We start from the raw sequence: 25,896 nt of genomic DNA, 5'->3' as shown, positions 1-25,896 counted from the left end.
AAGTAGTAAGTAGTAAGTAGTAGTAAGGTGGTGTTAGTGAAAAATAAAAATAAAAGTCTGAAAAAGGGACAAAAATGTCAAATTTTTGACCGTTTTTTGACCCGGGAGGACAACACAAGGGTTAAGATCTTAGTTCCTCTGAATATTTTATGACAGACAAAAATTTGTATAAACCAAAACACAAGGCATACATTTTCAAACAGGCTTGTCTATGTAGTTGAGACGGATTTTATGGCAAATAGCTAAGAGGGTTTGAAAGGGCTGAAGGTTGAGTGTTTGACGTAGTAGGGCTGGCGGTGGTCTGGTCCTGGACAGAGCAAATGGTTAAGCTTGACGCCTCTCCATAACTTCTCTTTTGATCTTGCTAGTAAAACGTGAAGGATGAGCATGAGGTCCCCTCCTCCCTTGTTTAAGGGCTCGGGTGGCCTGGCCACTGCCTGTTGTAAAATACAACCCATCAGAGAGAAAAACCAGAGCACTATGTCTACGTTTCTTGCGTGAATTATGTACCTGTGTGTTTACACGGTTACTGTATGTGCGCAAGTATATACATGTCTGCATGTGTGCTCAAAGTATGTGTCTGTGTATGTGAATGTGTTTGCGTGTATCCTTGGATACTCCTTTTGTGAGAGGAGGGGAGGAGTAGGATGGAAATTAAATCTAACTTTTTATAGGTTTGGAGTGGGAGCAAGTTGTCTGAGCAACTTTGCACGTCTCTACACATTTATTTCAGCGCTGGTGTCTGGGAGTGATGGACTAGACTAAACACATGGGCCATAACAAAACAGCACAAGATAAACAGCAGTGACTGGGGGCTACAATAACACACTGCACCCCTTCTTCTTTTTTGACTTGGTTCTTTCTGAGATGCCTTCTGGACCACACAACGGAGAAAAAATGATTTTTTAATAACTGAAGATTGGGGGTTTATGCCTCTTTATGTTAAGACGTGGGCCTGTTTGTAACATTGTCCAAACCAGTGACATGTTACTCTTTTAATAAGTGAGTACATGGGTATTTTTTTCTTAACAATTACCTGACATCTGCTGTAGTGTATGAATATAATGTCTGTTTATCCGGCCATTATCAACCATGTATTACCATGTTATTGTGTCTATTCTCTATTTGTTTTCTCAGGCACTTACTATGATGCCGGCAGTCCACGGGTTGAGCAGGAAGAGGGCGCAGACCAGAAAGGTGCAGGCGAGCACAACACTGATGGACAGCAGGAGCCAGTGGCGCAGACTAACATACTGTTCCCAGAAGAGGAAAGGGTAGCCGTTGGGGTAGGAGGGTAGTCCTTGTCGGCTATAGTTGCTGCAGATACCCCGCACGCTCTCGATGGCCTCCACGAACTGTGGTGTCTCCCGGAGCCCGTTGAGGTAGAAGGGGAACTGTGCGTATTCGATGGGCTCAGCAGCTGGGACTGGATGGAGAGACAATGAGAAGCGGGTCAACTCGTTGGAAGTAAAAAAGGAAGGAGTAGAAGTATATTTAGTTGTAATCACATCATTTTTGTAAGAGCCCATACAGCAATTGATAATGCACTTTGGGGCCTTGGAATCAGGGGCCACACAGCCTTGCAAGATGATGACATTTTAATTCAGAGAAACAGATAACAGAGGAACATTAAGAAAGTGATCATAAAAAACAACGATGGCAACGATGACATCTGCAGATGATGTTTGTCTATTCTGATTAACTGGCATTAGGTTCTGATAATTTAGTGTATCTGCAGAAATAATTTAAGACTCTTCAGCCAAACCAACAATATCAAGACTTTCCCTCCCTAATCCAACCTTGTTCCAAGAGCAGCTACATCTGTGGGCATATGTGTACGTGTGTGTGGTGGGGGTGGGTGGAGCAGCGTGAAACAGAGCTCCATTGACTCCAACCCAGCCAGTCTGTGGCCCAGCCGGGCTAATGAGGGCCTATCAGTTCCAGACACAGCAGAGTGTCAGAGCTAACGCTGATTCACGGTAATTACAATGTCAGAATCATGGCCATTACCACACCCTAAACTTAGCACCGCCACATAAAGTGTAATATAGATGCATAAACACGCATACCTGTCTGTCACCCTGCTATGAAGTCATATTTAGTGCTGTCAAAACAATGTGTTCATTCAGATTGTTGCTTGCAGTGTAATTAACACATTGCTGCATTCGGCAGATCGAAAGATTTACTCAACTATCACCCTTTTTTCTTATAGAAATACAAGTTTTTGGACTGTCTGGTGTTGGTGTGAGTGGGTATATATCCCACAGTGCCTGCAGGGTCAGACAGGAGCACTTGCTAACATGATTTGGCCCATTATAATCTCAACTATAAATTTCCATCAGGACACCAGTTGGCTTTTAGCCAACACAGATCTGCTCCGGGGGCTCCCACATAGCCAAGCACTTTACCCTGCTTATCCAATCATATTCCCCGCCCCCCCCCCGTAAAGGACATCCTGCTTGTTATCCAATTGTGCATCCTACTCAAACCTCTCCTTTTCCTCTCCTCAAGTCTCTCATGACGATACCTTTTTATGTGAGTTACAGTCTGTGTGTGTGGCAGGGAAATGAGAACAGTGTGTGTGTAGTGTTTGGGTTCACTGAGTTTTAATAATAGTGTGTGTGTGTGTGTGTGTGTGTGTGTGGTGTGTGTGTGTGTGTGTGTGTGTGTGTGTATAATGCTCAGGCCCCATGGTAGCCAGGATTATAGCATTCACCACAGGCACCATTAGAAGAACCACAGTTAGCTGCGTCTTGGTCCTGAGCCTTGCAACCTGAGCTGGAACATACACAAACACACACACACACCGCATTGCTACAGTAAAGTCTATAACCTCACTTAATGCTAACAGGCAGACAAGGAGCAATAACTCAAACCACAAGAGGTAAACACTGATCACATGCAGCCAAGCCAATGAGCCCCCCCCAAAAATGGCTTAAATTTTAAGTAAATGCAATTTGTTCATATGTATCGTGTAGAAGGTATGGACTTATTTTAAATTAGCTTCATTTGTTGGAGCAAATGTAATTATTGACATTTCCTTCCTTGTGTTGTAGCAAAGCTTCATTACATTACACTATAAGACTTCCTGCTTTTACTTTTAGCATATTTTTTGGGCATGCCGACTTACTGCTGAGGCGTGTCTCAGGCATGGAGTCAGTACGGTCATGGAGCCACTCAGGGGGGTGGGGGCGAATGTTGGCCTGCGAGGCGGCGTACGCCACGGGATCATTGCTGACCCAGGCGGTAAGATAGATGTAGAAAGCCCCAGGGTTGATGATCCCATCTGCATCCACAAGCCTCTGACGAGTCAGCTACAAAATCCACAAAGGAGATGAATTAGTGATATTGAATATTATCATTATCATATGATTAATTAATTGTGTTTGATCGTATTCTCTAAAAACATTCAGACACATACATGCATCTAAATTAAATTAGGTCCTTCCCATTTACATTGGGCTAAGCCAAAAATGTAATAATTAGACAATTAATAATATGCAAATAAGGTTTTAAAAAATTAGGTGCTTGCATAGGAAAATCCTATTAAGTATACATTGGACACAAAACTGTTATTGTGGAAATAGGACATGTTTAACCACAACATTCTACAGGTGAACTGACCACAGAAATGCTTACTTATACACATGCATGAGTGCAAGAGAATGGAGCAGCTTTCAAAATAAGACTCAAAATCCCTCTCTCTTTCCAACCAAAGAAAAATCAACAAGTCAAACACTGGTCGTCTTTCTGAAAATTCCCGTACTTCTCATCACAGCTTCCCAGAATTATGATGCCACATTAAAACATGGAAAATGTTGAATCAGCTTCTCCCTTTACATGCAGTAGATATTGGCTGGCCAACCTCAAGCCCAATGTCCTGACCACTCTGAATAGATTTATGAAGGAAGCCTTTACGCTTTTCTGTCAAGAAGCAGCTGTCGAATATTGGTGTACTAACCAAATCTTAATTCTAATAGTGAGAAATGTACCAGTATGTTGATATTTGTTGTATGAAACAAGCTCTAATTTTGCATTGTTATGGTATTGTAATTTTGATTCTTGAACAGCTGAGGGAAATGGTTTGTCAGTGGGTTGGTCCACCATTGTGGTCCAGATTGAATATTATACAACAGCTATTGGATGGACAGCCCCGGAATTGGTTCAAACATTAATTGTGGTCAGAAGGAAAAATCCTAATGACTTTGGTGATCACCTGACTTTTCCTCTAGTGCCAAGATGAGGTTGACTTTTTTAGTTTTGAGTGAATGACATGACGTTGGTACAGACATTCACGTCCCCCTAATAATTAATTGTAATAATCTTAGTGATCCTTCGAGTTTCCTTCTGTGTGTGTGTGTATGTGCATGTGTATGATTTATGTATGTACACACACACACATACGCACACACACACACACACACACACACACAAACACACACACATAGACCGACACACACACACACACACACACACACACACAAACAGGTCAAAATATGTTATATGTTATTGCTAATCAGCAACATATAAAATAATAAACATGATATGCATAATTGCTGCTTACAATGTTAGCATGTTGATGTTAGCTTTAGCTTAAAGCCCTGCTGTGCTTAAGTACATCCTCACAGAACTACTAACATGGCTATAGATTTTGATTATTTATGTTGGGCATGCGATCATGCCCAACATATCATAACATTAATACCAAGCTACTTTGTCAAAACTATATTAACTCCAGCAACATTGCTTAGCTCAGGTTCCTTTACATTGTAGTTGCTTTCAGTCTTAGAAACCAGAGCTAGATGGTAAAAGATAAGCAAATTCTCTATTAGCCTGTAGCTACTCTTCTGACATCCAGAATCAGACCAACTCAATTCAATTTTATTCATAGTATCAATTCATAACAAGAGTTATCTCAAGACACTTTACCGATAGAGTAGGTCTAATTCACAAGGACCCAACAGTTCTAGTAGTTCCCCCAAGAGAAAGCATTTATTGCGACAGTGGCGAGGAAAAACTCCTTTTAGGAAGAAACCTGGGACAGACCCAGGCTCTTGGTAGGCGGTGTCTGACGGGGCCGGTTGGGGGTGTAATGAAGACCAAACCCACACAGTGTGTCTGTCTGGTTGCAGACAGTTCCCAGGCTGTTTCAGTTGGTGTCATTTGCTGTGGCGGCTGTGGTCAGTAGGAAGACAAGAATGGCTGGTTTACTCAGAGCCATTACTTTCGCCCTCCCATGTGGAACCAGAGGAGTGTAGCCTAGCATTGCTACCTCCTCCTGAGAGGTTAAACCATTACTGCACTCTGCTCTCTCTTCGAGGAACTATAAATTTCTGCTTCTGAGGCTGGGAGAGTTTTGGGGGTGAAGCTGGACTCATGGGGTTAGGTGGATGAGGAAAGGAGTAGTTTTTTTTTTTTTGTGATGGGGGGTGAGGAGAGAAAAATTGCTTGAGTTAGCGTAACAATAAAAAAATTGGCTTGAGTCCCTGAGCGCGTCTGTGTGCAGTTAACCTGGTTGTTAACACTAAAGGAAATGCCACCTAGCAAATGGAGTAGAGCTATAAAAATAACACAACATCTGTACAAATGTTGCTCACACTTGCTTCTTCTGACCCCTACGGGTACCCAGAATGCCCGGCGCCACAGACCGACCAAGCCCTGAGAAGAAAAGAACTCTTGATAACATTAGCACGGTCTCCCTGAAAACTTTTAAACTTTCCACCTCCTCCTACTCTTCATACCCACCTCCTTCTGTATCACTGTTCAAAGCAGTATCTTTCTATTGCCTTATTTTCAAACCACACACACACACACACACACACACATACAATGCCATGAGGAATTAACGGTTGCCCAGCGTAGAGGGACATGTTTGCTGCAGCAGATCAAAGCCAGAACACCTCTGCACAGATCCGTGGAGTGGCGTATCAAAATAAAACATCTAGCTTTGCAATTTGCCAGGGTCGAAAAAGATCTGGTCCTCATTTTGAGACACAAAAACAGCTACTGCCGTACCAGACAAAAGCAGAACACACACTCAAAATATACAAACGCGCACACACAGAGCGGCCTCAAAGAAACCACGTGTTTCGGCTCCCCTCATTGAAAGAAGACACAGCAGCGGAGCGCTGAGAGAGGGAAAGGGAGGGAGGGAGGGACAGAGAGAGAGAAAGAGCAAGAGTGGTAGTGTGAGCATGATTTGGTGAAGGAGAGTTGCAGAGAGAGAGAGAGAGAGAGAGAGAGAGAGAGAGAGAAAGAGGGGGCAAGAAAGAGAGTCGGATTCCAGAGGATCTGGATTGAATTTAACAGCGGGATACACAACAACTGTATGTCTTTAAGCTGTCACGGGAAGCCCAGGCAAATACACTTCCCTCACAGGCACAGGAAGTAATGTCACAGGGCCGCACACCAGGCCTGCCTCTGCTTCCTGCAGGCTAGTCAAAGGGATGGGAAGAGCAGTGCGCTGTTGCAATGAAGCTCGATGGGTAAGATAAAAAGACAAAAAGAAACAGCTAAAAGTTGAGGAGGGGGGGGATGCTTTTTGTGGACATGCACGGCTTAAACACAGACTCACACGCAAATATAAATAAACACAAGACACAGCATAGCTATGTGTATTATTATCTCAATGGTGAAAAGGACCTGGCTTGTTTGGAGTTTTAAGAAATCCTGGCCAAGATTTTTTATTTTATGTACCGCCAGTGCCTTGTCTTCTGTTTTGCGCCAAAGAATGCCGCCATGTATCCATGTATGTTTTGTTTTTTTGAAGGTGGCACTAAACTCAAAAACAGCGTGCCATCTCTAGTGGAAGATGAGGAACTTTCCTCTGGACATCCATCTGAGACCTGCTGCTCATTAGCTTGACTTGTGTCACTGTTGGATGTCAAACACTTCAACAGCTGGACAACAACTGGAGCTTGTCAGAAGATTAAGATTATACCTCTGTTGTATACAGCATTGTGTACAGGTGTGATGAAATCTGGGGGATTTTTTTACCCCAAAAAGTCATGTGCTGCACTGAAAACACTGCACAATCCAAACATATTATTATAGACCCATTGGTGCATGAGTTTCTCAGTTGTGCATCGATTTCTTTCAGCCTTCCAACTTTTCATGCTATTTACTGTGGAATCACTAACAAAGTGTCACGCTTAAAAGGGAAGACATTTCACTGTCAAGGCCCTACTAAGTCATCGCAGAGAGAAAATGGACACAGACACAGGGAAAAAGAGGTAAATACAGATTGAGAGACACCGTTTTTTAAGCCCGGTGTGGCTCTTCCAACCCTAATCACACATGACACAACACAGTGAACAGATATACGTACTACGTAGATATGATTTGTATGTACAGTCCATGATTTGTATGTACAGTACATATATACGTAGATGTATGTACTGTACATACAAAATGACAAAACAGCTTTTACACTGGTGTCAGTATCTCTCTCAAGTCTGTCCTCAGATGTATACATGTAATACAGTCGTGTGTGTACACTTCCTCATGTCTTAACTTTGAGTCACTTTTAAATGTGGGCAATAACTAAAATGTTCTTAAATCCTGAACATACCAGGTTAAAATTGATGGCCTTGTCCCTGCGTCCCGTCTGCACCAAAAGCTTGTATGCCAGGACGCCATCATCAGAGCCATTCTTGTAGCTGTTGAGGGTGATGCGGCCGGCCTCCCAATCCTTGTCAAAAGCCTGCTGGAGACCTGCAGGCAACCACAACAAGACCCATTGGTTAGATGCGGATGTTTGAAAAGGTTACATGCCCTGTTATCTTCATTCCTCCTCTGCGACACACTCACAAAGCGGAGTTCAAAAGAAAACCCAACACATAACTCAGCACGGTACAAGATAATATAACACAACACTGCAACCTAACTGCAACGTAACTATTTAATAAGCTTGATTGATTTAATATGATAACTCGGTTCCATTCTCAACCACCAAAGAAGACTTCAAAAGCCTACAATCTGCTGCTTTTGCTTCAAAGCCATCATTAGGGAATATATCAGTAACATATGTCTCCTTTTCTGTATTACTCTTTTAAATCCATATGTGTATCACTCCCCTCCTCCCGGCTCCCCCCACCCCAAGGCCCATGCTGTGGTCCGTCTGTGGGACATGTTGTTTTGGGTCTCGTTCCTTGGCCTGTCTGGCTCCAATTTGTCCCACCATTGCAGAGCGCAATATCAGACACAGTTCTCTCTCTCGCTCTCACCCACACACTCTCTGTGTGGTTTCTAGCCGGCTCACACACACACAGTCTCATACAATGTGTTTTATCGCTCCGGGCAAGTCAGTGAATGTGTTTCCTCACTGAAAATGACCCATTTCCAGATTTGGGTTGATATGTGAAAGATAATATTCTGGTTCAGTTGCAATTCTTGGGAGCTATCAGTGCTGAGTATACAACCAGCAACCCATCCAAAAGTGAATCCTGCCATCATACAAAATTAATTCAAGGCCCCATTAAACCAAATGTGTGGTTTTAGGTGCTTATTATGTATGCCAAATATTTCAGATATTTGAGAAATAGATTTTAACGAATAAATACAAAACTAGCAGGAGCAGCACTACTATGAGTTGGTTCTAACATTGTATAAGTTGTTTGAGGCCGAGTATAAAAATATGGCCAACCACTTTGTCCTCCTCCATCAAACCCACTTATGGATGACACAAGGGATTTTAATCAGGCTACTGTCAGTGTCCATTTTGCAATCCCACCTACATCTGAACTCCTGCCCAACATCTTGTTTCTTGCAGATTCATGTCAAAACACAGAAGAAAATTACGATCTCAAAAAGGATTTCATGAGAAAGTAAATTATTCCCATGCCTGGGGAATCTTGAACAGTGATGTTAAATGACACATTAATAACAAAATCATCTGGAACATCAGTATTAGGGTAAAATGTAAGTGATCTAACACAGAGTATGAATCATAATGCTACATCAGATCTAAGGAAAGTGTTTTTCTTGGTGTGACCCAATCCACTTTTGGTCTGGTGGGGATGGTAATTACTATGTATATCAAGCTTAAATTTACCTTGCAGCCAGTCCCGGAAGTAGTTAAGCCACATGCGGGGCAGCTGTCCGTTGTCCTCCTTCAGCACGTAGCGAACAGTGTTGAACCTCTGGTGGAGCTGGTGCAGCAGAAGCTGTTTCTGGGCGTAATCAGCCCGCTGCGTCACCACGTACATGTTGTAGAAGGAGAAGAACTTGAACTGGGCACCGATGAAGTCATACTCGCTGGTGTCTCTGGGCACGATGTCTGTCAGCTCCAGGCCATCCCTCACCTGGGTGGTCCCGTATAGACTGACCCCCAGCAGGCAGAGGAACAGCACAATCACAACCACCTGGAAACAGAAGGACAAAGATGGAGCTCTAGCGATCAATCCGCTTAATTGCTGCCTAAGCAATGTTGCCATTCTGAATGTGGATTCAGTACACAATCTAATGTGTATGTTAGCGACATATTCCAAAAGTTCACAGTAGGAATTGCTCGCAAAACTCGCCAGGACAAAGAAAGTCTACATTTAAAATAGCACGAAGCAAGGCACTTACTTTACATGAACCACAACTGTAACATTGCTAAAAAAAAAAAAAAAAGCTCAGATATAAAGTTAAAGGTTAGCCATGCTTATTTTGAAGAAAAGATAAGACACAGGTGGTGATCAACCAGTTTTTTCTTCAGGTCTTTCAGCAATAAGGAGACTTTTGGATTAAGGCATCAGAAGTGCAATTTGGCAATATGGAATCTGACATCTGTGTGATGAAAAGACCAAGATTTTTTTTTATAATGTCAAGTACAGGGTACTGGAGGATTTCAGTTCCGGAAGGCTTTTAGACGAGTGGCCACCCACTGGACTGAGGTCAGACAGTGTGTGTGTGTTAAGTATGTGACTCAGATAGGACACGACCACAACCTCCACCCCAGATTTCCTCCAGCTATTTGCTCTAGTGACTAACCCTCTCTTTTCAAATTATCACCACTATGAGCTTTTAACACCCTTTCTCTACATCTCTTTTTAACAGAAACTCACCTTGGTGGTGGGTTGCAGAAGGAATGGAGCATAGTGTCTCTCAGCAAAAGAGGACAAGGTCCAGCGGGAGCAGGGAGGCTCGAGGCAGCGCAGGCCCAGCGAGCCTTCTCCGTACTGGGACAACAGGTCCCGTGTGGAGCTGTTGTTCTCCTGGCCCTGGCCAGTCGATGAGACCGCATCACACTGAGGAACCGAGCCAGCACTGGAAGTCGGGGCAGCAGGAGGAGGTGCAGGATGGTGATGGGAGAAGGTGGCAGAACCTCGAGATCCCCCATTGCTTCGGCTCCCGCTGTTGTTGTTGTTGAGATTGCCATGATTGCTGCTGCTGCTCCTGCTACCGCTTGTGTTGCTGCTGTAATAGTCGTTGTTAGGATTGCTCCTAGTTGGAGCTGGGTTCATGGGCTGCACAGAGATCTGAGATCTGGGCTCGGCCGTGGTGTAGAAGGCCTGAGTCCGGGGGTCATACTCTGTCCTGAGCTGCACCGTGGACTGCATGGTGATTTGGGTCTGTTGGGCAAAGCCATGGCTGCTGTAGGAAGGAGGGGGGCTGCTGTAGCTCGGGGGAGGCGTCTGATAAGAAGGTGGAGGGGTACGATAGGAAGGTGGAGGGCTGTAGCGACTTCCGTCCGCCCCATCCAGGTATGCATGAGGCTCAATCTGGATCACACGATTGGCACACGGGCTGAAGAGATAAAGACAGTGTCAGACTACGGGCTGCTGGGAAAGAAAATAGATGGAGGAACTAAACGGGAGATTCTGGAATCATATTTTATGGACAGATCAGATTTTAAAACTAAGGTTACGGTATTCTAAACAAGTGCAGAAAAATGCATTCATTTTATGAGATAAACTGCATTAAGTATGTTAAAAATCTTGTATCAGCCCATGTTATGAATCTTATCTTTCTCTTTGCTAACAGCATGAAATATAGAGCAATGAGGGAATTTAATAGTGTGTGTGCACATCTGTGTGATAGCTCGGCGAACAAGCATGTCCAGACTGGCAAGCAGACTGGCTAAGTTTAATAAAGACTGTGAGAGATAAACAGACAGTCAATCAGCACCCAGACAGAAACAGACAACTTAAGCAGTAATTAGGTTGTGACTAAGGGGGATTAAGGTGAAGATATCTCAGAGATAACAGGGTGTTAAAGTTATTCATCGTCAGATCAGAGGAAAACATAAAAGGAAGAATTAATGAAAAGGTGAGCAATAGCCTTCATCAGAAATGAAATAAGCTGTATGTGTGTATGTGTGCGTGCGCACACACCTGTAGAAGCAGCAGAAAATGTCAAAACGTCTGTCTTCTCGTCGGTAGAGGTCCATGCTGAGGATGGCGGGGAAGATAAGCAACACCATGGCAAAGTTAAACACCACCACCACCGCAGCCTGCAAGAAACAGAGAAAACATTACGTCATTTTATGGAAAAAGTTGATTTTATCTATTTATTTTGAGTTGAGAAGTGATGGAGTAGTCGACAAAAAGTTTTAAACCACTGGGGCTTCACAAATGTAAAAGAAAAAGAGTATTTTTTTCCAGACAAAGCCCTAAGGTAAAAATGTAATTGAGTGTAAAAAAACGTATTTCCTATTAAATATTCCTGCATCTCCATTCACGCACAAGTTCCAAATTGCAAAATGACTGTGAAGACGTCTCCGGCCTCAAAGAAGGATTGTCACTTAACGCAAACACTGGGAAGCTTTAAATATACCTTGAAATAAGCTGCCGTCAAGGAAAAAAAATTGTCTTTCAACACATTTTCAGTTCCTTTCAAGACAAAAAACACTGAGTGTGCGGAGAAAAAGCTAGGCTCGTGTGTATGTGTGTGTGCATGTGTAATAGAAGCCAGTGCAGTGTTGTGGTTAAGTATTTGAAGGTGGTGCACTGGAGCAGAGGGTGGGGGTTGGGGTTAGGTTGGGGCCCTGCCCAGAGTACATTCTGGATCTTGCGTAGTTGCCAGAACACCACACACACACACACCCACACACACACACACACACACACACACACACACACACCACACACACACACACACACACACACACACACACACACACAATCCTGTGTGTGTGCCAGACCACCCAAGGAGCCAGAGGCCCGCGGGGCCTGAGGTGATGAGCAGGCGCTGTGGCTGTACAGACAACACACACCCCTTACACACTCACACAAAAAATTTGCACACACACACACACCATCTACTGCCTGCTTAAAAAACAGCACAGCCTCCTACTTAAACCACACCTTAACACCACAGACACACGCACACACAAACACACACACACACACACACAGACACACACACTCCCTCATTCCTCAGCTCACAACTCAGTCAACAAGAGAGAGAAATAATGTAAGAGAACAAGAGAGACGAAGCATCTGTAAGTAGAGTAGAACAATGACTCAGTACTCAGGTGGTCCACCAACATCCAGACAGATAGAGTGTGACTCCACACACAATTACACACACAGACACACACACACACAATACTGCTAGCTTAACCCAAAGTGAGGAGATTAATTATCTGTCATCGGCGCATGCTTGTGTGTGTTCCTATGTGTGTTTTTGTGTTATCTGGACAAAATTCCTGTTTTTGTTCATATTGATGAATGGAAGCAAATGAGAGACAAAGGATAAAGGAGGAAGAAAGAGAAAGTGATAAATGGAAGTGTTGACCACAAAAGGAGCTTAATGCTGATAAAGAGATGCACATCCTAACACACAGCTTTACGAGGCTGAGAGATGAGTACTACTGATTGCGGTTGTGATTTGTGTGTGTGTGTGTGTGTGTGTGTTCCGTAATAAAGATGGGTATCAGTATGACTGTCTGCCTCGCTGCAAGTCTGCCCTCCACCCAGTCACAAAAACACCAAAACCAAATGTAAAGTATGCATGCTATGTGTGTGTGTTATGCATGTGTGTGTGTGTGTGTGTGCCTGTCTCCAAGTGTGCTTATTTGTGTGCATAAGACGAGGCTGCATGGATTAGACCCATGGGGTAAATGGATCATGTTTGACAGACTCGCTGTACTAAAGCCATCTATCCACACATGTTAATATTGTACTCACTGTGGTGACATCTTGCAGCCCTCTGTGTGTGTGTGTGTGTGTGTGTGTGTGTATGCGTGAGAGTAAGAAGAACAGGGGGTAGTGTATACAGTACTTACAGTATATGCTTTTGCATTTGCTGGAATCTGCTAAACTTTGCAGGCTTTTAATGTTTCCCCCAGAAGGTGATGATATGTTTAGGTTTTGCTTCGTACTTCTCTGCAGTCTGGTAATTAGGAAGGGACAAATCCCCCAAATTTAACTTTCCCCAGTGTAATATATCGGGCCGGTCACACTGGCGCCGATTCTTTTTCATAAGGCTACAGCTGCCCCCAAAAAAAGTGTACCTACTTCACACCTACTTAACAAACATAACAAATGATTATGCACAGGGTTACACCACATGCTGTGCATAGGCCTAAAAGGCAGAAACCAATCTAATGTGAAAAAAAGGCATCCCACGGTTTAAGAAAAGTCTTTAGCATTTCACAAAAGCTTTGACGATTTAAGTGAAAACCCCTGTTGGTGATGGCCCAATACTATAAGTCCAACACTGACCCAATCACCAAGCTAATATGTATGTCAGATCTCTTTTGTGCAACCCTTATGTTTTTATATTTTATAGTTTATGTAAGTTTTCTTCTTGCTCTATCCTTCTATTTCATAAACTGCTGTGAAGACTCTTCATACAGGCGCCATCAAAAGTTACATCTGATATTGTCTTCTCCTTACAGTGTGTGTCGCTGTGATTGAGTGAGCGTTTTAATGAATTAACAATTAATACAATTAATAATTATTAATAACAATTTTAGTGATTATTAGAGGATTTTGTCAGACTAACAGACCTCTCTTTTTGTCCCAGTTTTTACTGTTCTGGTGATGTCTATAATTACTGACAGATGTTAGAGAAGTCAGGTCCCCTCTGGATCCCCCCCCACCTTTTAACACACACAAACACACGCACGCACACACACTTATGCACACACACACAGCTAGACTATTGCTTTTGAAACCTCCCACACAGATACTACAACTACTACACTCACGCATGAGCATGAGGATATGGACGTACACACACACACACACACACACACACACACACACACACACACACACACACACACACACACACACACACACACACAGGGATTCAGTTACATGGACCTCCGCCACAATCTGGACAGACACCGGGCCCACCACTAAACAGTCTCAAAGATGAAGGGAGAGGGTTGGATGGATTTAACAACACACATTCTCTTCCTCCTCCACCACACACACACCACACACACACACACACACACACACCACACACACCCACACCACACACACACACACACACACACACACACACAAACACACACACACACACACACACACACACACACACAACACTCTCAGTTTGATGAAAGAATCATAAAACAACTGTCTGGAGAGATGAGGACTGGAACAGGACCATTAGAAAGAGAGGGGCCCCACACGGCTAAACTTTCTCTCACACACACACACACACCGACACACACACACAACCGGGCATACCTGTAGTGAAAAGGCTCTGAGTGCTGGGATGGGGATGAGGGCTGCCATGAAGAATGCTGTGACGTTACTGATGGAGGTGAGAGCCACGCTGGCCCCTGTCCTCTTCAGACACTCCCCCGTACGGTCCTGACAGAGACACAGAAAGAGGGAGATGAAAGAGAAAGCAATGCAACTCAACTCTTTTGATCAGAATGTAGCCAAAGGCAAATGTATAGTACTTGAGATTATGTACAATTATCGTGATACTGATATGACTGACAGTGATTGCAACGTTTCAGCCCTGAAGGAAAAAAAGAAAAAAAACACAGAACATATTGACATGCTGTCTCTCTAAACAAATACATTCTTATTGTAATCATGATTGCTGATTTTTTTTTTTTTTTAACCATTTATTGATAAGCATGCCAGACCCTCGGAAGGTTTGGCGGCAATTGTGTTTGAAGATTTGAGGACGTGCAGGACCACACATGGAGTGTTTGCAGGTGTGTGCATCTTTGTGTGTATCGGTGTGTGTGTTTTTCAGACAGGAGAGATCAGGTTCAGCTCTGTTTATTTTTCAACTCAGCCACAAAAGGAAGTTGGGAGGATGAGGGAGGCATTGCGACAAGGGCTAGAAGGGGAGGGGAGGAGGGGGAAACAAAAAACAAGCAAATACATGCCTGTGTCGTCGAAACCCCCCCCCCCGAGATGAAAAGTTAACCCGCTCCACAAAACACACACACACATACACACAGGTTGCAGAAATACTTTATTTACACGTTTGTAAACTTGTTTTTTTAATTCAGTACGTGCCTTCTTCTGCTTATAATGAATATTTTGGGCCATGATCTAACATAGACCGCAATGGTCGCCGTTGTGTTTTTAAAAAGGAACAGATTTAATATGGAGCATAGATTAGATGAGCGAGTTGAGTGTGTGGCACATAGTTGTTGATGCTACATCACAGGCACAGACAGGCTTTCACACATTCCTCTATGGATAAGATAAGTCAACAGAGGAGTAAGGAACAATGTGGATGTTTGCCTCACCTCGAATGGGATCCTCTTATTCTGTCCGGTCTCACTGAAGGCATGAGCAAGGAGGAAGACGTCATCCACTCCAACACCCAGAGCTAAGAAGGGTAGCACCTGTGCGGAGCAGTCGAATAGTCAAAGGGTGACGATGACAGACATGTTTCCTTATTGTTTTAATCATTTCAATATGTGGCAGGTGTGTGCGTTACCTGTGTGGTGGCAGCATTGAAGGAGATGCCCAGGAGAGAGCAGAGGCCCAGGCCAGCTGCCACAGACAGTGTCACCAGGAGGACACCCGCCAGCCCCACAGCCCCCTGAGACTTGGCACAGTCCCACCGCAGCATTGTCAGACACGCATAGGCCAGCTGGGCACAAACAGCAAACAACCCATTCATCAATTAACCTGTTGCGGGTGTGAGTCAAACATGAAATATCTTCCTCGCTCTATTTATAATAAAAACCTTTTAACACTTGGGTGCTAGATAAGACTCTGAGTTATCACAATACTGCACTAAGTGCACTTTGCACAATAGGTTTATCTACATATTTATCATTACTAATTAAGCAGTTAAACATTTTGTATTCTCATCTTGTATAAATTCAAATATTTGTTATTGTATTTTATCCTATTATTATTTCATGTAAAGTTTATGTATAATTGTATGTATATTGTATCCTAGTATTTCATTTATATTTATATTCTGTGCTGTGTGACTGATATTTTGCTGCAGTAACACTAATTTCCCATTTTGTTGGAATCTACCTATCTATCTATCTATCTATCTATCTACTTACATCTCTTCAATCCAATCCTAGACTTTGGTTGCGGAAAATTAATTTCTCACCATCAGCAGGTATCCACTGGCCACACGGATGACGCTGATGTCCGAGAAAGACTTGAGAATATCTTCTAGAGTGGTGGTGGTAAAAGACAAGACCTTCTGAGAGGAATTTGCTGCCACACTCTGCAGCACCGCCTACAGAGAGAGAGAGAGAGAGAGAGAGAGAGAGAGAGAGGAGAGAGAGAGAGAGAGAAAGAGGCAACATTATAGAACTTTCCATACAAATTGTAAATTTCACAGGAGCCTTTACTCTCCCACAGTGTAGCAGCTGCCCAGTCAGTCATATCTACCTATTTTAAATATTCAAATTAAATCAGTGTAAATTACTCCAGAATAAAGCCATTTTCTTTTTTCCACCGTATTAATACTTTAATCTACCAGCGTAAATTTGCACCACTTTCCATGCAAAACTGACCCTTGCAAACTGAGTTCCAGGAACAATTAACCCATTTTTTATATAACTTAAATGCATATTATTGAAGGAAAGAAGTGGATTTGACTGATTTGATAGAAGCTGCCCCTCAGATGACAGCCAAACTGCGCTTCCGATCTGTTCTCTCATGTTTGATAAAACATGTAATATACAGTCTGTTTCAAAGTATAGAAGAAGAAGTAAATCTCACTCTGTGTGTCATTGAAAAACAAAAACAAAAACAATACAATTGCAGCCCTCAATAATGAGCTCTGCCTCTGTAGTCGGAGGTATTTGTACCGTGACCCATCCTCTCACTATCTCAGAGCAGACAGATGGCTTCAACATTTAACTGCAGTTACTGCTCAGTGGGGAGTGCTGGCTGACACACATTAGGAAACACGCACTAGATCACACACACACACACACACACACACACGCACACACACACAATCACACCCACGTGTGAACTCGCACATGTGTCAGACAAATAACATACTATTCTTGCAGACATGCCAAATTATGCATAATACACACCTTACTCACACCTAACACACACACACACACACACACACACACACAAACACGCACACACACACAGTAAGGCAACATTTGGTAAAAACACTGTATTCTAATAAACAATCACAGCTCTTTTTTTGCATATTAGTGATCTCTGGGCCCATAGATGAATGGTACACACGCATACACACACACAACACACACACACACACACACACACCACACACACACACACACACACACACACAACACACACACACACACACACACACACACACACACACACACACCAAGGTCACACCATGTCGAACAGAGGTTGGGGCCCCCAAAACAAAGACCAGATGATGTCACACATGAGCCACCAATGGGGCCACAGCTGGGAAAGCAATTGTGTGTGAATGTTTGAGTGTGTTTGTACGTGAGTTAAAGAGAGGGAGAGCGAGAGCGCGGAAGAGAGAGAGAGAGAGAGAGAGAGAGAGAGAGAGAGAGAGAGAGAGAGAGTGCGAGAGAGAGAGAGATCCAGCACTCCCTTAATGTATTCCAGACATGCTCACCCTGTTGCTATATTGTTCCTCTCTACTGAGCAGCGAAAGGAAAGCTTTAGCCCTTTACCACACACAAACAGTGGTTCTAGTATCTATCAGGGGCACAGGCTTTGGATGGGGCCTTTCCATGTTCACCTGTATCCGGTCTGTGATTTACAATGTGGTTGTAGAGGATTTAGGGTACTTCACCCCCCCCCCATCGTGCTTTGGCCCTTACCTCAGAGTATCTCCTCTGCCAGGCTTCCAGTATAGCTGCAGCCTTTTCTTCATTCCAGTTGATGTGGGAAACCTCGTCGTAGTCTCGAAAGTGCTCAAACATCTGCTTGGGAGTCATCAGCTGGAACATGGTCTGTAAGGCCTGGGCACTGGAAAGGAGGGAGAAGGGAGGGTGGCAGAGTGAGAGGGAGGAAGAGATGGAATGGATAAAAGAAGGAGAACAAGAAGACGGAGGTCAATGAGGTGCAAGCATTCACTGACAACATCATGCATAATACATTTCAAAATCATTGTCTATTGTTTGCCTGTATTTCTTGTGTGTTTACTTGTTTGTGTGTTTTTGTTTTTTGCTGTTATTGAAGAAAATGCTGCTGCTGCAATAAGGAAATTTCCCCGTTGTGGGATGAATAAAGTATAATCTAATCTAATCTAATGTTTACGAAGGAAGATCAGCAAGGTGAGGAGCTGGCTTTTTGGATTGTGCAAATAACATCCAGGGTTGAAACTTGGATTTTGAAATGTACCAGACACACCAATCAGTATTTGGTTTGATTCCCACCATTGACTTGCATGAAAAGCTTTGGGGTTTTAAAACTTAGTCCATAGACAAGAAAAGTGCAAATACTGCATCTTAGGCAAGTTTTGAACCATACAGTATTTGCAGATCGGGTGACCTCTTGTTAGTATATAGTTCACCTAGTATGTGGAGTTTGCATTTACCTGTTTACTAATCTGATACTGAACAATTATCATCATTATCATTGCTATCATCATCATCATAACAACAACAATCACATTACTCATTATTGTACTACCCATTAAAAACAAAGACAAAGTAAATGTGTTCTCAGCTCTACTCCTGCAGCCAGCATCACTGCTAATATTCCTTGCAGGTATATGACATGACAACTGAAGCCTTCTGAAGAAATACACAGTGACCTTGTTTTTTTTCTATGGATGACTGAACCAGGATGCCTCAGAAATACTAGGTCCACATCTGACCTCGTCTTTATTCCAAACCAAACAAAGAAGCTGGATGGCACAAAAGACTAATATTTCAGAAAAAAGTATAGACTGGATTTGATAGCGACAAAGGAAGTGCCAGATCCCATAAAATGGGTATCTTGTCCGAATCCTGAGATTCCTGATCATGTTCTGACAAATGTTAAGAAGGCCATGATATCCAGTGTAATGAGGAAAGCACTGTCCTGGTGCACATAGTAGAAGGCTAATAAAACGTATTAGTCATTAAAAAGTGACTTTGGGATAGATTTCAACTTCAGTCTATGTAATTTCAAATCGTCAAATTTTACGAACCAAAGAAGCAGGCATTAGCTAGTCATTCTCTTTATGAATGTGATCTCTGTAATATGGTAATAATCAGGGTAATGGTGGCAGTTAGTAAACAAGATGTTGAAATTGAGTGCCAGCAGTAACAGCCCATTGGAAAGAGCAACTAAACCATGCACACACACACACACACACACACACACACACACACACACACACACCACACACACACATCCTAATGACCCAATCTTGCCAGGAAAAAACATAACCACAAAACAAACAACGCACCCCACTGTACTCTGGGGCAGTATGCGTGTGAAGTGTGTGTGTGTGTGTGTGGGGGGGGTGCCTTTGTGTGTCCATGCATGTGCATGGATTTCACATTAAAATAAGTGGTCCATTAACATAATGTGGATAGTTTGTGTAGCTTTCCCCTGTTAAAGGAAGCTACTTATTGATTGATAAAATGTGCATGTTTTTAATTCCTGTGTATTTTTTATATTATATTTACACACACACACACATATGTATGTACGTATGTATGTATGTATGTATGTATGTATGTATGTATGTATGTATGTATGTATGTATGTATGTATGTATGTATTTACAGTATACATAAAATTAAGTCCATGAACCCCAAATCACTGTACTGTATATTTGGATAAACTAGCCAGGTAACAGATCACTGTGTGTGTGTGTGTTGTGTGTGTGTGTGTGTGTGTGTGTGTGTGTGTGTGTGTGTGTGTGTGTGTGTGTGTGTGTGTGTGTGTGTGTGTGTGTGTGTGTGTGAGTGGGAAGTGTCCAAGCAGAGAAGCCTGAGCTGAGCAGGAACAGCTGGAGCTCTAAGATTTCACTGGAATCTGCTAATGACTGCAAGATTTACAGCGCACCGCGCACACGCATGCATGCATGCGCCGTTTCGGAGAGCATAAAAGAACCAAAAAAAACACACACACTCACTCAGAATAAGCCCTGCAGTGATCACAGCAGTGTTTATGAGGGTGTGCATGTGTAAGTGTGGGTATGTTACCTGAGCAGGGGTCCGCTGCCGTTCTTGGTGGTCCCTCCTACGATCAGTTCCTCCTGCCAGTGCATGTACTTCCTGGACATACCATGGCAGCCACCACTCAAGGCCCGCGCCACGTCGATTTGCTGGTGCAATAAAAGCAACAGGCGAGAAAATAACTGTCAGCAGCTAGTCTCAAACCAAAGGCTTTATGTTATACCAACCCAAAATAAACCGTTGCATGTGTACACATATTACAAGCTCAAAGCATGAGTCTATGTGTGTGTGCCTACCTTAGTTGAGTTCTTGTTGGGCGCAGTAAGGGGGCAGTCAGGGTCAGCAGGGTTCAGACAAGGTCTATCCATGTAGCCGTGTCCAACATCGGCTTTTTCCAACATTTCCTCAAAGCCTTCCACGTGAATGTTCGCCCGTCGCAAGTCCTCAAGGAACTCCTTAGGGTCAAAGTTGGTCCACTGCAGTGGTTCTTTACCTCTGCAACGTTAAAAACAAGAATACTGTTTAATTATGAATTCAACCATGTTTTAAGTTGTCGTGTTTCTGGCCACTAACTGAAGCGAGAAAACCAAAGCAAACTGACAACCAACATCCTAGTTCCACTTTGACCAACCAAACTAACCACAGATTATTACCATTTTAGTTGTACCTCCATATAAAGTGGTTATATAATCTGGCTCACTGATGATTTGTTGACAACCTGTCTAATTGAACATTAGTGTTTCTTGTTAGTTAGTTAGTTATTGATATTATAACTAATGTAGCTCAGCGTAAATTATTTCAGGAAGACCTAACTCTTAATCAATGCTCTCTTCCTGAATCAAATCTGCTGTTGGAGGCGTTCATCTTCCTGTTAAACCAATCAGAATCCTACACGAATTTCAAGGGCCAATCACGGAGTCCCAACCCTGCTTTAAATCTGTTTCACCCTTTCGTTGCAGGCAAAGAGTGCATCCCTCCACCCCCCCTTCCACTTCCAGGCATCTACTCCAGCTGACCGATCATTCGGTCGGGTCTTCGGGCTCCTTCGTCGCCACCGCCGGTGTCTAGATTCCAACGGGGGGTTATGATGGTTCTCTACCCCTATGTACAAACTATTAGTATAATGATGGAGTCTAATCTCCAAAGACTTTGTACATGTTATTATGCAGTACAATCAATATTTCTGCATGTCTGCAAACATGTCTCTCCTGATTGAAATGGAAATGATGGCCAAAATTGTCAAAATCTGATGGAGCAAACACACTACAGTAGTAGTGTACTATCAAAGCTAATCAAATGTTTTATATACAGTATATGTGGTGTGCAATTTCTTGTCAGATTAGATTTTGGACACTTGTAAAGTGAGACAGTGACAGTGAGAGGACATAACGTGTCCAAGGCTGGGTTGGATTTGTAGGGGTGTAATTACCTCCAACTTTTACCTCACAAAACACATGTCACATCTCTGAGAGCAGAAATAATCTCTTTCTCGCTAGGTGAGAAAAAACAATAAATGGAGACTAATTTCCCATCATGCAATGGCACAGTGCTGAATTCCTGCTCCAAACCAGTCCTTGTCTCTCTATGCCTCACACATTCCAATCTCCCTTTCTCTGAATCTCTCTCTCTCTCTCGGTCATTCAGACTACATTGTATGTGCTTAACCAGGCTTGGGTAATTATTCCCAGCCTTCCAACCAGAACATAGTAAAAACCTTATTGACCATCTGAGACCAACAGGCAACACAAACATTCCCATACTCTGATGACACCGACTTAAGCTGATACACTTTCACACGTCCACAAAACACACATGCACTGATGGCAGTGGCACACACTATGTGCATGCACACACACATGCAGAGAAGGTCTGCTGAGTATTACTGTAGCAGGAGGCCATTAGCAACAGAAGGGGCAGACAATGGTGTGAGGCCCAGGGCTTCAGAGAAGCTATCGCCAGCGATACGCATGCCAGCAACCACTACAATAGAGCCTTCTGAGGGGACGACAAACACACACAACACACGCACAGACACACACACTTGTTCCTCTGTGGTGTCTGTTTGGATGGGCTGTGGAGGGTGTTTGGGCAGCATCTACTAAAGGGGTGAAAACAAGATCTAGAGATCCAGATATCCTCCTCTCTCTCTCTCTCTCTCTCTTTCTCACTTGAAAACAATCTGAAAATACTTTTACCATATACACTAATTCCATAATCAGCACTCATGAGCTTAGCATTCAAGGCCTTTTTGTCCCTTCACATCATTTTAATCAGTTTGCCAACTGGCCTCACAGTGAGGAAAGCCCTGTGTGCGCCCAATTAGAATTCTTTAAAAATAGCTTTTGATCATTTGACCGTATGCTTGAAAGGGATCAGTCAATCTAATGATATGCTGTGTTGGCATGTTTTGATTGTGCTGACACATCATAAAATACAGATTCTGTCTAGTAAAAAGGAGTTTTGTGTACTTACGGGAGATAGACCATTCCAGACTGAAGCTTGGCTCCCTCCCAGAAACAGTCCAAAGGGGTGATAATGAGGCAGGGATGTAGCTTTTCTATGATCTAATTGAACAAAGACATGCCCACACACAGAAGGTTTGACACACATTGACAAGTGGAAGTGTTTATAGAAAAAAACCCATTGGAGACAATAATATATAGATTGTACTGGGCATGTTTCAACATGATCCAGAGAATAAAAACTAAGTGAACCACACATCTTACCTGATCCATCAAAGGGGTTTCTGTGACTATTTCTCCTGATTTGTAGCATAGGTTTTCTAATTTCCATTGTCTGAAAGGGAGAATAAAAGAGTTTCTGTTCAGTATTTGTTGTGGCCATTTGACACCATAAGCCCCTTAGGCTAGACTGATCAAAGAATGATGATAAGATAATACTAAATCGTTCATCATTATAAGGTACTGCTAGCCAAAACATAGCTTAATACAGATATGCAGGTATGCTGCATACATGGACAAAATATCAGAAAATATAATTTAGAGCAATCTAATGCACCAGAAACTACTAATGTAAAGTTGCACATATTTGTTTCAGGGATATTTTTATTTTATGGCATTAAATTGCCCTTTGAGACAACATTTTGCTTAATTGTTTTGGGCAAATAAACTTTTAATATGATGCTTAATGATGTACAGACAAGAGGCAAAACTGGAACACAGGTAGACTTGGAATGATTAGTTACCTGTTATAAAGGTACACATGAACTCTGCTAGCACGGATAGCTGACTCCAGGTGCTGCAGGAGCGCATCCACCGTTAAAACATTGGCCCCGTCCTCCCGCGGCGTCTGGATCATAAGCTGAGGGTTAAACATGGCCTCCTCACCGATATTCTGCCGCGTGTACTTCAGTTCCTGGTTCACACGCCCACCAACTGGACAAAAGAGAGATGATGTGTTAAAACATGCATATTTAACATAGCATTAATGTGTGTAGATGCATTTGTATTGATGAGAGATGAAAAATAAGACCCAGGGTCACACACATCTGCAAAATATTATGGGTTGGGAAAAAAAAAAATCGATACAGGATACAATATTTTCAGTGGCAATACTGTATCAATACACAGGCGCCACGTATTGATCTTTTATTATATACGTGTTGGTCAGTTTGCCTGCTTGACAATCCCATTTTGCAGCAATAAAATTGAAGGGATTTGAACAAACAGAGAAATGTATCTTTTTAGATAAAACAGATGTTGACAAAGTTTCCTTTTGGGGACGTCCTTTTGAAATTGGGAAAAATTAAAAGTTGAAAAAAAGTTATAAATTGCAGAATATTGCCATATGTTTAAAATCGCAATAATATCGTATCGTGGCATAAGTATCGTGATGATATCGTATTGGGAGGCATCTGGTGATTTATATACATATACTGTATATATATCTATACTGTAAAAATATGTATATGTACTGTATATATATGTGATCTGATTTGCACATACATTTGTGTTACTCAAATGCAAAGACATCTCAGGCTGCCCAGGTCGTTATCACACTTGTATCTTTAACAAAGGCACTTTGCTTAAAGTGAGCTTGATTTACTACAAAGCCTACATCCTAACTCCTTTGAATCCAGAGGAGTAACATGCCACCAAGAAATCCACATTTTACAAAAAAAAGCTTGATGCTTCTACTGCGTTGACTACAGTGTGTGACAGTACGTGTGTGTATGTATTTGATAAAGAGAGAGAGAGAGAGAGAGAGGCTCTCTTCCAGGCTTTGCTCCCAGTATCGTGGTGGGACTAAGCCCTGTGCGTGCGCTCTGAGCTCTTAGCTAGATTGAGCTACAAAAGCAGCCTTTCAAGCCCTTTAGCCGCCCTGCTACACCCCAGTACAGCCAAGGCGAGTCTGGCGAAGACTCTCCCACCAACACACACACGAACAAATGCGGGCAATTGCATTCATGAAATAATGGGTCCAGTCCCAGATTTTTAGTCAAATGCAACATTAAACAAATGTATTTCAAAAATTCTGAAAGCTATATAAAAAATGTTTTTCATACTGGATTCATCCTGAGATTTGTGTGTGTGCCTGTGTGTGCATCCTTAAGTTCAGTGTATCTGTGTGTGATTTACCAGCAGAGGATTTCAAGCACCAAATGTTTAGTGAAAGCTCGGGCAATTTGTAGTCATCTTTTTTCACTTGCTCTCACTCTCTCTCTCACACAAACACACACACACACACACACACACACACACACACACACACACACGCGCGCGCTTAGTGAGAGAGCTGACTGTGTGAAAACTCTAACATTTTATTATGGCTTAATCCAATTTAACAATTCCGCTAGATTCGTGCAACAGCAGGCATAGATTGAATATTTTCAGTCCATTGTAATGGCATTAAAGTTGAACATAAGCATGCCTGTTCTGCTGAGCTGGACCACCCAGTCAGACCAATGGAGCAGGCAGGGAGGGGGCCATGTCTTGGGGCATTAGGAAAACACATTTGATTTCTTTTTTTCTGGACCCAAACAGCATTCCCATCTGATCCTGTCTGAAGGCATGTTTATAATACTCATCATTAATAGCAGGCCTAGGCTAACCAGAGCGACATGCTTTCCACCGCTTGGCCAGCTACATGGCTATGTTACCCCAGCCTTCAGAAGAACACGCATGGAACTCATTTAGACCCTACGCACACTGACAGTGCACTAACAAGTCGACTTGTCTGGTGCGCTCACCGCTCAAAGGCAAAGCTAGCCAGAGGCTTGGTTAAGGTACACTGCCAAGTTGGAACATTGGACCACAGGTATGGAGAAAAGAGGTCCATCTGCATTTAGTTTCTCCCTATGCAAGGACATGAGGAAATGTCTGATTTAAAAAGATTTGAGGGACGAGCTTAGAAAGAATGTTTTGAAGACATTTCACGTTGTGGACTGCCACCCAAAGACCTTG

General features: G+C 42.8%; 1 protein-coding gene across 4 annotated transcripts in view; it reads right to left on the bottom strand.

Annotated features, from left to right (window-relative positions):
• Nucleotides 1-25,896, bottom strand: part of ptch1 (patched 1) — a 55,604-nt gene that overhangs the window by 11,308 nt on the left and 18,400 nt on the right. For all 4 annotated transcript variants that reach the window (XM_032515051.1, XM_032515053.1, XM_032515050.1 and 1 more), the window contains 16 exons: nucleotides 23,679-23,868; nucleotides 23,200-23,269; nucleotides 22,946-23,037; nucleotides 20,770-20,968; nucleotides 20,501-20,622; nucleotides 18,179-18,326; nucleotides 16,489-16,620; nucleotides 15,853-16,008; nucleotides 15,659-15,757; nucleotides 14,631-14,756; nucleotides 11,319-11,437; nucleotides 10,050-10,731; nucleotides 9,053-9,362; nucleotides 7,571-7,713; nucleotides 3,131-3,314; nucleotides 1,146-1,426 (listed from right to left, as the gene is read on the bottom strand). In XM_032515051.1, coding sequence (XP_032370942.1) covers nucleotides 1,146-1,426; nucleotides 3,131-3,314; nucleotides 7,571-7,713; nucleotides 9,053-9,362; nucleotides 10,050-10,731; nucleotides 11,319-11,437; nucleotides 14,631-14,756; nucleotides 15,659-15,757; nucleotides 15,853-16,008; nucleotides 16,489-16,620; nucleotides 18,179-18,326; nucleotides 20,501-20,622; nucleotides 20,770-20,968; nucleotides 22,946-23,037; nucleotides 23,200-23,269; nucleotides 23,679-23,868 — 3,053 coding nt within the window. The remainder of the gene's footprint in view (nucleotides 1-1,145; nucleotides 1,427-3,130; nucleotides 3,315-7,570; nucleotides 7,714-9,052; nucleotides 9,363-10,049; nucleotides 10,732-11,318; nucleotides 11,438-14,630; nucleotides 14,757-15,658; nucleotides 15,758-15,852; nucleotides 16,009-16,488; nucleotides 16,621-18,178; nucleotides 18,327-20,500; nucleotides 20,623-20,769; nucleotides 20,969-22,945; nucleotides 23,038-23,199; nucleotides 23,270-23,678; nucleotides 23,869-25,896) is intronic.

This window comes from Etheostoma spectabile, chromosome 5 (assembly GCF_008692095.1).
Source record: "Etheostoma spectabile isolate EspeVRDwgs_2016 chromosome 5, UIUC_Espe_1.0, whole genome shotgun sequence".
Taxonomy (NCBI): Eukaryota; Metazoa; Chordata; class Actinopteri; order Perciformes; family Percidae; genus Etheostoma; species Etheostoma spectabile.
Note: the sequence above shows the minus strand (reverse complement) of the source record. Positions and strands in the feature narration are given on the sequence as shown.